Source organism: Gordionus sp. m RMFG-2023, chromosome 3 (genome assembly GCF_954871325.1).
Source record: "Gordionus sp. m RMFG-2023 chromosome 3, tfGorSpeb1-WG-v2, whole genome shotgun sequence".
NCBI classification, from domain to species: Eukaryota; Metazoa; Nematomorpha; class Gordioida; order Chordodea; family Parachordodidae; genus Gordionus; species Gordionus sp. m RMFG-2023.
In genome coordinates this window covers 42,273,700-42,288,026 of record NC_088777.1, presented here as the reverse complement: position 1 = coordinate 42,288,026, position 14,327 = coordinate 42,273,700, and the positions used below count along the sequence as shown (strand labels likewise).

At 26.5% G+C, this 14,327-nt stretch overlaps 1 protein-coding gene across 1 annotated transcript; it reads left to right on the top strand.

Annotated features, from left to right (window-relative positions):
• The first annotated feature begins 799 nt into the window (after positions 1–799).
• LOC135926185 (carboxy-terminal kinesin 2-like) lies at positions 800–10,777 on the top strand. Its single transcript, XM_065461938.1, has 6 exons — positions 800–1,082; positions 3,227–3,801; positions 4,300–4,430; positions 6,302–6,491; positions 6,775–6,830; positions 10,563–10,777. Exons 1-6 carry the CDS (start codon positions 884–886, stop codon positions 10,738–10,740), a joined length of 1,329 nt encoding a protein of 442 aa, XP_065318010.1. The 5' UTR covers positions 800–883; the 3' UTR covers positions 10,741–10,777.
• The last annotated feature ends 3,550 nt before the right edge of the window (positions 10,778–14,327 follow it).

Genomic DNA, 14,327 nt, shown 5'->3' with positions numbered 1-14,327 from the left:
CAATGATTTATTACACCGAAATACCATATCGACAAATTGTGTATCCATACAGATGATGAAAATGATGAAAGCAAAAAAATTAGTTAGAAAAAGTATTATAGACCATAACAAGAAAAACCATCCAATCAACAATTCAGATAATTTACCAAGACAAGGGATAAGCAACTATAAATCAGATAAAAGAATAATAAATGAAAACATGCCACCTAATAAAAAGATGAAAGTAAGAAATGAATGTTTAACATCTTTTAAGAGTAATCCTAGGTCTAATATACAAAATAAACCTATCAAAAATAATGTCACAGGTACTAATACTATTGATAACAAATCATTAATTAAGAAAGCTAGAGTAAATTTTAGTCAAAATAAAATAATGACTTCAACAGATAAAATTAAACATTTAGAACTCGAAAACATTAAATTATTAAATAAAATAACTTCTAATCAAAATCTTATAAAATCTCAAGATTCACGTTTACAAGAATATGAGAGAAATTTGAATAATTATAAATGTTTACTGGAAACTGAACAAACATCAACTAAAATATTAAAAGAAAAAATTTATACATGTGAAAATCAAATAAAAGATTTGATGTCTATCAATTCAAAGTTAGAATATAATTATGAAACCATACTTGGACAAAATAAAAATATGACAGATGAAATTGAATCTCTTAGAACTAAATTATCATATACTCAAGAACTTTTAGATAAAACTCAGTGTATTAAAGGAGAATTTGAACAGAAATACAATTTTATTACACATGAACATGAAATTCTATTGAATCATAATAAAAATTTAGAAGCATCTAATATTGTTTTAAGTAAAAATAATCATTACCTATGTTCAGAACTTGTCTTGGCTGAGATAAATCGTAAACTTATGCACAATGAAATTATGGATTTGAAGGGAAATATAAGAGTATTTTGTAGGATCAGACCCTTTGTGGATACAGAATTATCAGGAGTTTCTAGCCAAAATTATTGCATTTATCCAATGGCTGATGATGAAAATACAGTGGAAGTGGCAAAGTTCACTGATAAATCTACTAAAAAAATCAAAACAACAGAGCTTAATGAATGTAAATTTCATCAATATATTTATAAATCACATACAAACCCTTTCATTAAAATATTAAATAAGATAACATAATCTCTAATTTGCATGGCTCTATCACAACCTTTGCTTTCAGGTTTTATGTTTGTCAAATTTAGATGGGGCCTAAAAAATTTAAAAATAAAGTTGGGCTAGAGCTTTCATTTAAAATGAATAATTTTTAAAAAAATGAACATTCAAAATAAAATGAAGATAATAATTTCTCTCAGACTTAAATAGAGAAGTAATATTATATTTAATCTTTTAAACTTAAAAAAGTTGTTTCCATATTTTTGCAATAAAAATTTTTTTGTCCAGGCATACCATTACATAGATACTTAGACCTGGTTAGATCAAAAATAAATATTTATTATAGACAGAGGCTTAAAAATTTGGGTTAGGCTTTTGGTCACGTCAAAATTTGAGCCAATTTTGCTTGACTCTTTCTTGAACTTAGCGTAACCAATGAGGAAAGGGGACCCCCCCCCCAATCTCAAATCTCCCTGTTCTCATAAACATAATTTTAGGATAAAAATTGCCCCATCACCTCCCCCCCCCTCATCCCAAAAAATGTATGCAATATATCATAAGAAAGAATTTGAAAGAAAAAGTAGTAAAAATTAATAACTTTTTAAAGTAATGACATAATTCACAATTTGTAGAAAATAAGCATTTTAACAAATAAAAGTGAAAACCCAAAATTATTTTTATAAAAATCTAATATTGCCAAAGGTCTGCAATAAGTGGACTTAAAGATTTTCCTACAAAATTTACAGGGGAAAATTAACCTAATAGTGCCCACCCCCCTAGCAATACCAGTGTTTGAACTGATTTGAATTTTATACTCAAACTGTTCACATTATTATAATTGCTGTGCCTATTGGCAAATTTTTCATTGTTCCAGTCCAATATTTATGATAAAACTATAGACTTAAGATTATTCAGAATCAATTAAAATTACCTCACTACAAACTTATTCAAGATGCTGATACAAGTTGTGATTCTACTTTTTGCATGGTAGAAAGACTTTTACATCTATATACATTTTTAGATGACATATCTATATCTAGATAATTTTTTAGACTATGTATCTGTATCTAGATGCATTTAAAAGGTAACTTTTAACAACACTATTAAACTCATGTATTTTTCAATTGTTGTAATTAAATAATCTTGTTTCAAATATCTTTACCATAAAAAAAGTGGTTTTATAAAAACAATTATTATTTTTTCCCCATTTATGTTTTAGTCTGTGCTGCATTTTAATTGATTTAATTATAGCATAAAATATTCAATCATGATAATATCTCAGGCATATTTAATGGGTTAGAAAATATTAAATAAATATTTTTTTAAAAACCAAAGACATTTGCCCGAATTAAGCCCAAAAACGAATACAAAGCGAATAATGGATTATTTGTATTCGATTTTTTTTGAGCAAATCTAATAATTTACTATTCATATTTGTACTTAGTGTTCTCAAACGGCTCGATTTAGATCGATTAAAAAAAATTGTCTAAGGCTCGAGATTTCGCTGATCTTCGTGCCATCTATGAGAAAGATCTTCTACTTAATATTTTTCTGGATAAAAAATTTTGAGTTCTCCATTTAAAAAAATAGACTTAAATCGAGCCGTTTAACAACATTATTCATATGAATAAACAAAATTTGATTGGTCTACGAATAGTAAATTATTCAATTCTTTTTTGAATAGGCCTAGCTTGAATATTTAAAATCTCTAATTAGTCGGATGGTATATCTTGATCCACCAAAAATGTATATCGATAAAATGCTTCATTATAACCATATGTATTATTTGAATTATTTTATTAAATTTATGAATAGAATTTCTCTTATTAAAACACAACTATCCAACTACTTATTGATGATATATTTTTAGGTAAAAAAAATTGTCACATTTCTCATGATAAGCTCGAAAAAATTTTTTAAAAATGTTTTGGCTCTTAATTTCCAAATATCATTCATCTTCAACATTCCATTTTACCCTTGTTTTTTTCTAATTTAAAAAAACCCTTGCGTTTTAAATGAGGGCTCATTTTGACACCTTAAAATATTTTAGTAAATCTATAATGAATGTTTTTAAAAAAAAATGAATATCACGATTACTAGCCGGCGCTTTGATTTACAAATACAAATTTGATAAAGTGTTTGATCACACTTCCACCCAATCGCAAGTGTACGAAGAAGTTAGTGGAGTTATTCAAAGCGCGCTCGATGGGTTCAATATTTGTGTTTTTGCTTACGGGGCCACTGGGAGCGGAAAGACCTTTACTATGGAAGGTAACTTATCACTATCCCACACCTTACCGGATTGCGGTAAGGAGTCTGAGATGTACGATTCTACTGTAAAAGTAGGAGACGCGGGTGAGCCAGATTTCGAAGCGGAAGAAGTCAAAAGTAGATACGGTAACATGGGACTCATCCCCAGAGCCTTTTCGCACATATTTTCCCACTTGCGGTATATCAAACAGCTGAACTCCAATGGAGCAAGTGAAACCAAGCATGCGGAATCGTCTGGAACTGTCGTAACTTACGAGTTAACGGCATCATTCATCGAGATTTACAACGAAAAGATCAGAGATTTGCTTTGGACCGGCAAGCAAAATTTGCAACCGGACTATGAGATCAAGATGGTCGATGGCAGTAAATCCGAGGAACTCATCATAGTGCCAGAAGTGACTAAGGTTTTATTTTAATTATATATTTTTTTGTTGTAATACACTTTTAAAAATAGTATTTTTGATAATATTCTCTGTATAATCAGTCGGATTAATAAAATTTCTATATTATTTGCATTTGTACCCCCCTCCCCCTTGTTATGCACCTCCGCCCAACACGTCAAAATTGAAATGAGATAAATCGCCTTTATCTTATGTTAATTTAATTAAATGGCCGTTTAAAGATAAAATGAAAATAGAATAGTAGAATTGTTTGTATTTTGTAAGATTTAGGAATCTCAACCAGATCATTTACTAATTGGGTGAATTTTTAAAAAAATCTGAATAATCGGATTTTACCTTGAGATTTTTTTTAAAAATTCGGTCCGACAGGGCCGAATTTGTATAGTCTTTTATGCTAGATTATTATTAATTTTAATAAACGAAAATTAGTATAACCAATTTTTCCCCTTCTTTTTTTAAAAAAAAATATATAAATTGCAATAAAAAATATTCGTGAATAAGATAAAAGTGATAAATTGGAAGCAAGTGGAATCAATACTCAAACGGGCCTCTAAAAACAGGGCCGTTGCCGAAACGAATCTTAATCTGAGCTCGTCAAGATCGCATTCCGTTTTCCAACTTAGGATCGATAAGTAATTTTGTTTAATTTACAGGTTCACATTTATTACTAAACACTGCACGCAACTTTCTATGATGTAAACCCCCTCCCCCATTCCCTTTTTTAGAACCCACAAAAAAACGATTTAAATTTTGTTGCATCCATCTTTTTTAAAATATTGATCTCCACAAATATATTTTTAAAAAACAAATTTTCAACTTGACCCTTTTTTAACATGAAATATTGGTCATTAAGCAGTGAAATAATCAACTCAAGTCCAATAAAGTGCAATCTAAACAACTACAGTACTCGTCCCCAGGGATTAAAAAAATATGATAATGCTCAAATAAATAATAAATCACGGAGGTTTGAGATTTATGGGAATATTCTCCCATGGATTATGAGCTTCTCTCCATTGAATATCCTTAAGATGGGGCATGCTAAAATAACAGCCGGATACTTTGTTGGCTAAGTCCTTCTCAACTTGGTAATGATTTGTATCCTTATTATAGATGGTAGGACAATTATAATAATTATTATTTCTATGTTTATCATGGATAATTAGGATACCATTGATATAATTATCCATAATATTCAGTAAATTGGTATTATTTACTGCTATCTTTATGGTTATTAGTTTTATAAACCAAATTTGGTTCATTTATATATGTCTATGAGAAATGCTTAATGACGATTTTTTTTGTCTACAAATTATTTATTATAGTATTCTTGATATTCCCTTTATATACATTATGAATGACGAAATAAGAGGAGTATCTAAACTTAAGGCTGGCAGATTTTCCGGCAAAGCTTCAAGATATTTATTGATATCATCTTTTGAAATCATATTCTACCAATACACATTATTACCCAATTGTTTAATCTTCGAAGAATATTGTCATTATGAGCGTTTACAAATTTAGCATTCTGGATATGTCATTAATTGTTATTAACACCGATACTTTCCAGACAGGAATCAAGGATCCGTCAATTTGTTTAATATGCCACCGTATTAATCCATGTATCCAAGCTAACTATTAAAATATTAGCTCCACGTAGAGACATGCATGGGCAAATAATTTTCGATCCGACCCATAGTAAGAAAAACATTTTTCCGATTCAACTTCACACTAAAACTAAATTTATTATCTCAGGTCTAACCTATAATCAAAAAATTTTAAATATAAAAAATAATGTAAATTAACAAAATTATATAATAATATGCAATTAAACTAATATTTATTCATATCACTAATTAAATTCAAAATTATAGCAAAAGTATTTCCAAACCTTACCCACCTGAAAAAAAATTTTTCACCTCGAAATAAAAAATAATCATAATTTTCCTACCCAACCCACGGCTCAAGTATCGATTAGCATGTCAATGACCACTATCTGCTGAATGTTAACGTTCAGACGTGGATTCTGCCTCTTAAAATCGGTAGTAGTGGTGACGAATATTTAAAACTTAATATGGAAAAGGAAGATGACGATTATTTAGAAAATCTTGCTTATTTTGTCGATAAGCATAGTTTATGAAATTTTTTTTCATATCATTTATAGTTTTATTAAAGTATAAGTATTGCTTCAAATTATGTGACGATACTACTGTATAGAACTACAACCAAAATATCAGCATATTTATTTATTTGAAAAATTTTATGATCTAATATTACGGTACCATAAATAATAATATATAATTTTTTTATTCCGCCATATATCAGCTGATACCGTTATTTTTTTTAAAAAAGAATGAACAATTGGTTTGATGTAAAAGTAGGGTAGGGTAAAGTCAACACGAAAAATCATTACTTTCATTTAAAAATGCGCCATTAATTATTTCAAATTTCGTTAAGAAAATAAATACTCTTATGTCTATCACTCCCCTTCCCCATTTTAATTCAGAACAAACCTATCTAACAAAAATACACCAGTGACTAGCAGCACGTTAAGCCTAGTGGATCTAGCCGGAAGCGAAAGGATAAAACAATCAGGATCTACATCGGGTGAAAGGCTTCTCGAGGCTAAGCACATCAATTCGAGCCTTTCGACTTTGAGTACCGTTATAACCTCTTTGACCAATAGGACCAATAAGGTTTTTTTTCAAAAATAACAATAAAGGAAGGAAGGATTACTTGAAATAGATTTAACATATGACGATATTAATAACTAGCTAAACATTAAAACTTAATGATAATATATTTAAAAAAAATTCTAAATTAAATGAATTTATGAAAATAATAACCTAAAAGTTGAGATTTATATATTTAAATCTTAATATTTATTTTTATCCTACAATATATATGTATAGAAAAAATTTGGCATTCTAAATATTCCACGCGATATTTTATCTTATTTATTTTTTAAAAAATAACAAGGGCAAAATGGGAACCGGAAAGAAAAATGCAGAAATACAACATCATGTTCCTTATAGGTTTTTAAAAAAAAAATTTCCAAAATATAAGTTTAATGGATCAAGTCGAGTGGGTGCCGATTTTCAATATAATTTTGGGTATGGATCAGGCTTGTTTTCATTAAAGGAATCAGTTCAGTTTTTAATAATTCACGAATTAAAATTATTACTATTTTACACATTTTTTCAGTGATCTGAACCAACAGAAAAAATTTTTTAAAGTCATTTATGAATAAAACAACAATTTTTTTATGGAGAGCATAAGTCTAATGTTTTTATTCCGAATTTACGGTCATTTAAAAATATTAATTAAATTCAAATTAGAACAAATTGCCTTGCTTGGCTTTTATAGTCGTTTGTTTTAATTATATCGAAATTAGAAAAAAATAGTTTGAAAATTTTGAGCTAATTCTAATATCCTATTTAAAGGTGAGAGAAAATATTTTTTATTAAAAAAATAAAAAGAAGATATTCTATATACTACACTTGCCCTCTTCTTATATCCAATATTAATAATCTTGAGAAAGAGATAAAGCTATAAACTTAAAAGACATCTATCTTGAATATTTATGAGATTAAATGAAAAAGGACAAATTATTTTATTTATCCTTAGTGCGTCAGACTCATCCACATTGAGTGTAATTAATTTAAAAAAATTTATACAAAGTTGAGCACAACTAAAAGTCTAGTAAAGTCAAATGTTTCCAAGAAAGCATCCATTTTCTTAAATATTCAGAATTTCTACCCGGACCCTGAATCAGATACCTTCATGGGCCTTGATTTATGAGCAAGCCTGGCCCAGGCCCACCATAAAAAAATTGATAAAGGCCCAGCGATGCCAGCATTTAATATTAAAAAAATTCCCAAGCCTGGAATAAGCTTCAAAAAATTTTCTCAATCCCATTAAATCATTTTATATATATACTTAAATACGAATATAATATTTTATTTAGTAATTATGTAATATTAATAAGAATGATATAAACAAAATTTTAATCTATAATTTCAAATTATCATTTAAAAAGAATATACATCATTTTTCAAAGTATTTCTTCATTTTTATTCATTATATCTAAAAGATAATACTACAAATTGTTTTATGTCATTTTTAATTTATAAATAAATAGAAGGAAAAGGTTTTAATATAACTGTTATAATAAAATAACTTTATAAAAATTAGTATATCTGAAATTTTTTTGCCAAAAGTTATAGTTTTATGCATTTTATCTCTTTTATAATAACTATGATTATTAAACCTAATCTAAACATGCAGCTGCGCTGAGATATATATATTAATATAACATGTTATTATTAAAGCAGGATCCCTCAAAATATAAACAATATATATTACTATACACTTTAAATTTTTTAGTTATTGTCAAGTAAGTATAAGTAAGATTCTAAATTTCCGATTTTAAATAAAACAAGCATAAAAAACAAAATTAGCACTCTCGATATGTAGGATAGTGTGTTGTGATAAATAATACTATTAAAATTATAATTATTTGTTATTTATCTTATTAAATATCCTTAAAACAGTGGCTTAGCCAGGATTTTCTCATGGGGGGGGGGGCTTCATTCCCCAAACCACCTATTTTTTATGAACACTCAATTGCTTTATATCTTAGACTATGTTAAATTATTTTAAATATTTGCATTATATATAACAAAATTTTAGAGAGTATTTCATTATAGATTTTATATATTATATAAAAATAATTTAGCATAAATAACATTCCTTTATTTAATCATGTATTTATTTTTATTATTTAAAATAAATTCAAAATGTAGATATTTTATACAGATTATAATATTAAAAATGTAATTGTATAAATGTTCTGAGATTTTAAAATGAAGGAACTATTTGTTCAATTTATTTCATTGCATGATACTAAATCGGAGACGATAGCAAAAGAAATTATACAGTTTACATAAAAAAATTTAATTTAATATGAATATGAATATGAATTTTTAATATTATTTTGTTTTATGTATATTATCTTTAATAATGCTAATATATTTTACAAAATTTAGAAACAATATTTGGTTTGTAACTATTTCACACCACCCAAGAAGAGGGAGATGTTTATTCAAACGTATCATGACATTGACTCAAAGATAAAAAAGAAACTAAAAAGATTTTGTCCTACTAGATTCATTGAAAGACAAGAGTCGGTGAAGCTCTTTATTGAACTCTATGAAGTTGTATTTGCAGCACTAGAATTTATATATCAAGCAGGAAAAGGATTCAGGATACTGAGAATCTTTTGCAGGCTTTTATTAAGTCATAATTTTTAATATCAATTCAATATGTTTATTATTTATTTAATTATACATATGATTTAAGGAAAATGCTACAAAAAATTTATTTGGATTTAAGGGAGGTGAATAGAGCAAAGGATATTGTTGAATTAACAAATATCAGAGAATGTGTATGAAAAATTTCATGAAATATATGAGAAAGTAAAGGAGATTGCTAATATGTTTGGGATTGAAAATTCTAAACCTAGAGTAGTATCTAGACAATCCAATCGCTCCAATATTGATGCATCTACGATTGAGAATTATTATAATAGACATTTTTATTCCCCTTATTGATATATTTTTATTTCAATTAAAGGAAAGATATTCCTCATAATTTTATTTTAAGAAGCTTTTATTTATTTTTTGCTGGTTGAGTCTAAACTGTTGATTACACTTGAAACACTAGTCACTAGAGGTTATTAAGAAAATCTCAGAGTTTTACACTGACGATTTAATAGGCTAATATGATAAGTTACTTTGTGATGACGGATTTTGGTATAAAAATCTTGACAGAATAGGTATTTTTTGAGACCAAAAAATGCTCTACAGACCCTTTCCATGTATAACTTTAGATTCTCTGCCTAATATTAAAACATTATTAATTATTTTAGCTATCTTACCAATTAGTACCTGCATTAATGAAAGGTCTTTTTCAACTTTAAAAAAGTTAAAAACCTATTTAAGAAATACCAACGGTGTAAAACATTTAAATGAATTAGCCCTATTAAATATTTATAAGGAGATTATTCTAGATAAAAATTTGATTCTAGATGAATTAGAAAAATCTCAGAGAAATGTAGACCTCTCTTTATAAATTCAAATCAAAAAATTGCAATATGGTTATATTAGTTTTAATATATATTTTAATATATAATATTTATAATCAAATTTTTTTGTAAAATGAATTCTTAGTTATAACATTTATATTATTTTTATATTAACTCTTAAAATTTATGCAATTAATATTATTTTTAACAAAATACTGTGCATTATTTATATTTTGTTTTTAAATACCATTATTTGCATAAGATTTACTTATATTTTATGTAATTGTTAAATTATATATTTTTTTTAAATAGAGTTTTTATACATTAAAATTTTTAATATTATAATCTGTATAAAATATCTACATTTTGTAATTTATTTTAAATAATAAAATTAAATACATGATTTAAATAAAGGAATGTTATTTATGCTTATTTTTATATAATAAATAAAATCTATAATGAAATACTCTATAATTTTGTTATATGCAAATATTTAAAATAATTTTAACATGCCTAAGATGTAAGCAATTTAGTGTTCATAAAAATGAAAAATTTGGGGAGAAAATCCTGGCTACGCCTCATTAGAGTTTTAACAACTCTTTAAAATTTTCTTCATTGTTGTTGGAACAGATCATTTCTTAAAAAATTATATTTATCATAATCTATATCTATCTTAAACTAGGAATAGCAAATTGACCTACTTGCTTAAAAGTTCTTTAGGAGCAGGTAACAGTAAAACCCTTATGTTTGTCAACGTTAGCCCAATCGAAGATAGACTAGAAGAAACATTGTGTTCATTAAGATTTGCCGCTAAAGTTAATTCTTGTAATATAGGAGTCGCAACTGTGAACAAACCTTGAAAAGCCTTAAATTATTTTTTTTGAAAGGATCATCTAACCCTACCCCATCCATTTTTTAAAAAGTTTTTAGAAAAATGAGTATTTTTTTTTATTGAAAAATATATATCTTATTATTTTACTAAGTTAAAAATTGTATAAAATTTTATTATATATTAATTTTATTATAGAGCTATGTTTGAGACACACTTTGTCAAATAAATTATTATATTTTTCATTTGCGATATATTACTGTGATGTCTAGTTTAAATTTATATACAATTTAATCTTGAATAAAGTAATTCCCTGGCCTACAATATCACCCTTATATTTATATAATAATGTCAAATAAAAACTTATTTATTTTATTTTGTAACATTTGCTGTATTAGAAATTTACTAAAAAATTTCTATGTAAGAATAAAAAAGTTAGTATTATATAATTTCACATACTGTTATATATTATATTTTTCAGGCAACCCTTTTATATATTTATACTCATATAATTTATTATCTACTCACTGATTTATTATGAAATTTTTTGTTGATTCCCTGAACATTATAATCGAGCTTATTTTTACTTGAAAAGAGGTCTGAACTTTGCCAGCTCACTAGAAGTCCTTTTTTGTCGATAAAGATGACTAATTTTTTTAAAATATTTTTTACCTTTTAACTAAGAAATTCTAAGAGAAGAATTAGGGTCTTTTTTTAACTCCTCAAAAAATTAATTAATGATTTATGAATTTGCTATGTTCCATAATCTTCATGAATTTATGATTTCTACATCAATAAAATGGGCCGCCCCATTTCATTATCAATATTCTGACTATATTATGACACAGATTCACGCTGCCCGTATGGTAATTTAATTTCTAGTGTTTAAGTTGAAAACATTTTTTGAAGAATTTATGAGAGAATCTGAATACATTGTACAGAGTCAGGGTTGGACAAATTTTCGAAAAAATGTATTTTAAATAAGTCTAAATACCTATGAAAAATATTAAGATTATTTAAATACAAATACTTTGATGAAAACTTTTTGCACAAATAAATACTTTAACGAACAATTTTTACAAGTCGATTTTTTTTAGTACCACTATCAATATTTTTTTACTTTAATATTTTTTATTACTAACAATTTTTCTAAAATTATCAAATGTCTGGAGGGCATATGGATAATATATTTGTTGTTACAGCAGTAGCATATCACATAAATTATATGATAATCGAAAATATAATTAATATCACTGTTTTGAGCATATAATGAGTTGCTGGAGGATAAAATTGCTCCAATTATTATTTTGGTTTTATTTTTAGTTTAACATATTTAGCTTTCACTATATTATTGATTATATTTTGAAATAATTACCATCCAGAATTGTCAAATGACATTTAGGGTCTGCATATATTGTTACGAAATTCGGCAAAAATATCTTATAAACATAATAGCTTGAAACTCCTTTCCATCAATCAATATCATCCACACCTTCATAAAAATTTGTTTTTTCGTTTCGGTAATACTCATTTTAAAAATAAAATAGGATTTAAAATGTAAATAAGATGTTAATTATTTTTTTGCGGGTTACAAATTTAAATAAATAAATGTGGATTTACTATATAATTTAAATTTATAATAAAATATAATATTTGTCTGAAAATCGTAATAAATAAAAAAATACTTTTTATTTTTTAATATTTAAAACGCAAATACTAATTACTTTCTAAAATATTCAAATAAATACTGTATACAAAAAAGTATATTTGGTATTATTTTAAATACAAGTATTCACGCTACTGCTCAAACCCTGCATAGAGTTAAGGTTCTTATTTAATGCAACAATCACGATTGAAATATTCCATAAACCTATATTTGCCCTTTCGAAGAGATACCCATATTGGCCCTTTTCCTTCTTTTCACCAAACATAACTTTGTTTCTAGGGTATTCAAATATTTATTTTATCGTACTATTAAAAAGATCTAAGGTGTTTCAGGCGATATTTAAGCTTCCTTAAGAATTAGGAGGTGAGATTATAATTCCGTTTTATCACTCTGCCCCCTGATTCATCTTTTTTACTGTTTAGAATTCAAAATACTTGTCCGAATAGAATATGATTTTTGTATTTAAAAAAATATAAAACACCCTTTAAAGCGTATTTAGATGTAAAAACCATATGTCATAATCTATAAAATATGTCCTAGCAACTTATCTTAGAAGAAGAATGCTCTCTTTCAAAATTTGAACATAAAATTTAGAACTTTAATCAAAATGGAAATCATATCTTTGCGATTTACCAATATTTCTATAACATTATAGGTACTGTAGAATCAAATCTCGATGACAGGCTAGTACACACGAGGGGGGGGAGGTCCCAAAGCTAAAAATTTACCAGCAAGGGTATTTTTCAAAAAAATTACTGTTTTATGATTATTAATTTACATTTAATAATAATCATTCTGATCTCCTAGCACACACATATTCCAATTTACATTAGTAGATACGCTACTAATTGATTCTGTGAATTAATATCGATTTAAATTTTCCATTTTATATTTATCTACCATTTTAAAATTTCTCCGCAAATCATTAAACTTTTTCACTGCAAAAATAAAGTAAAATATTTCAAAAAAATGACATCGATTTGATTGAGACTGAGAATAACTGAAAGCATGATTATAATGAAACTTAAGAAAATTAGGAAAAATATAGATGCTAAAATTTTATAAATTATGATCTGCATCGGGTCTAATTTTCCAAACCAGGCTCGACCCGAATTTTTTTTAAAAGAATTTTCTCAACCCGGCCCAATCCCGAACAAAATTTTTTTTATTTGTCCCGAAAAGCCCGACCCAAAATAAAAATTATTTGTTCGCCCGGCCCTACCCGAATTTATTCAAATATAGGAAAAAAAAATTTTATTGTAAAAAAAATTGTTCTACAAATAAAAAATATTAGAGCCTTGTTTCTTGCAAGAATTTTTGAAATATATCTATTTATTTAACAAAATGTAATAATATTATTTTTAAATATTTAACCCAGACCCGAAATTTTTTTAAAAAATATTAGGCCCGACGCAGCTCTAACCAAAATTATTTTTTAACACGCCGGGCCGTGATTTGCAGACCTCTAAATTATTTATCATGAATTTAATTATTTGTCTACCTCGACTCGCAACAAGGCAAGCCCATAGTTTCAATATAAATATATAATCAGTAGAAAAATACTATAAAATATATATTGTGAATAACATTTTAAGCTAATAAAAATACCTTCCTTAATCCCCTCTTCACCCCTTGTCACTCAAAAATGTATGCATAAATCTCAAACAATAATTGTAAAGATGAATGTAAAAGTTAATAATTTTTTAACTAAACTAATGACTATAATTCATATTTTTTTGGATAATTTATACAAAAAGGTAATATTATAAGAAATGAAATATAAGCCAAAGGAGGTCTTATATATAAATATTTTCTAGCTATATATAGGCTAAGGAAATTCGGACGAAGGCCCTCCAAAAGCAGGATCTTGGGGGTCAAGACCCCTATAAATTTATCAATTCCCACCCCCCTTAGGAAATCCTGGCTATGCGTATGCTATAAAATAATGGCTT

Excerpts from the sequence above, each read along its gene's own strand:
- LOC135926185 (XM_065461938.1), top strand. The coding sequence starts at position 884 with ATGCACAATGAAATTATGGATTTGAAGGGAAATATAAGAGTATTTTGT. Across the intron at positions 1,083-3,226 it reads AACAACAGAGCTTAATGAAT|CCGGCGCTTTGATTTACAAA; the intron begins GTAAATTTCATC and ends CACGATTACTAG. Across the intron at positions 6,831-10,562 it reads CAACATCATGTTCCTTATAG|GAATAGCAAATTGACCTACT; the intron begins GTTTTTAAAAAA and ends ATCTTAAACTAG.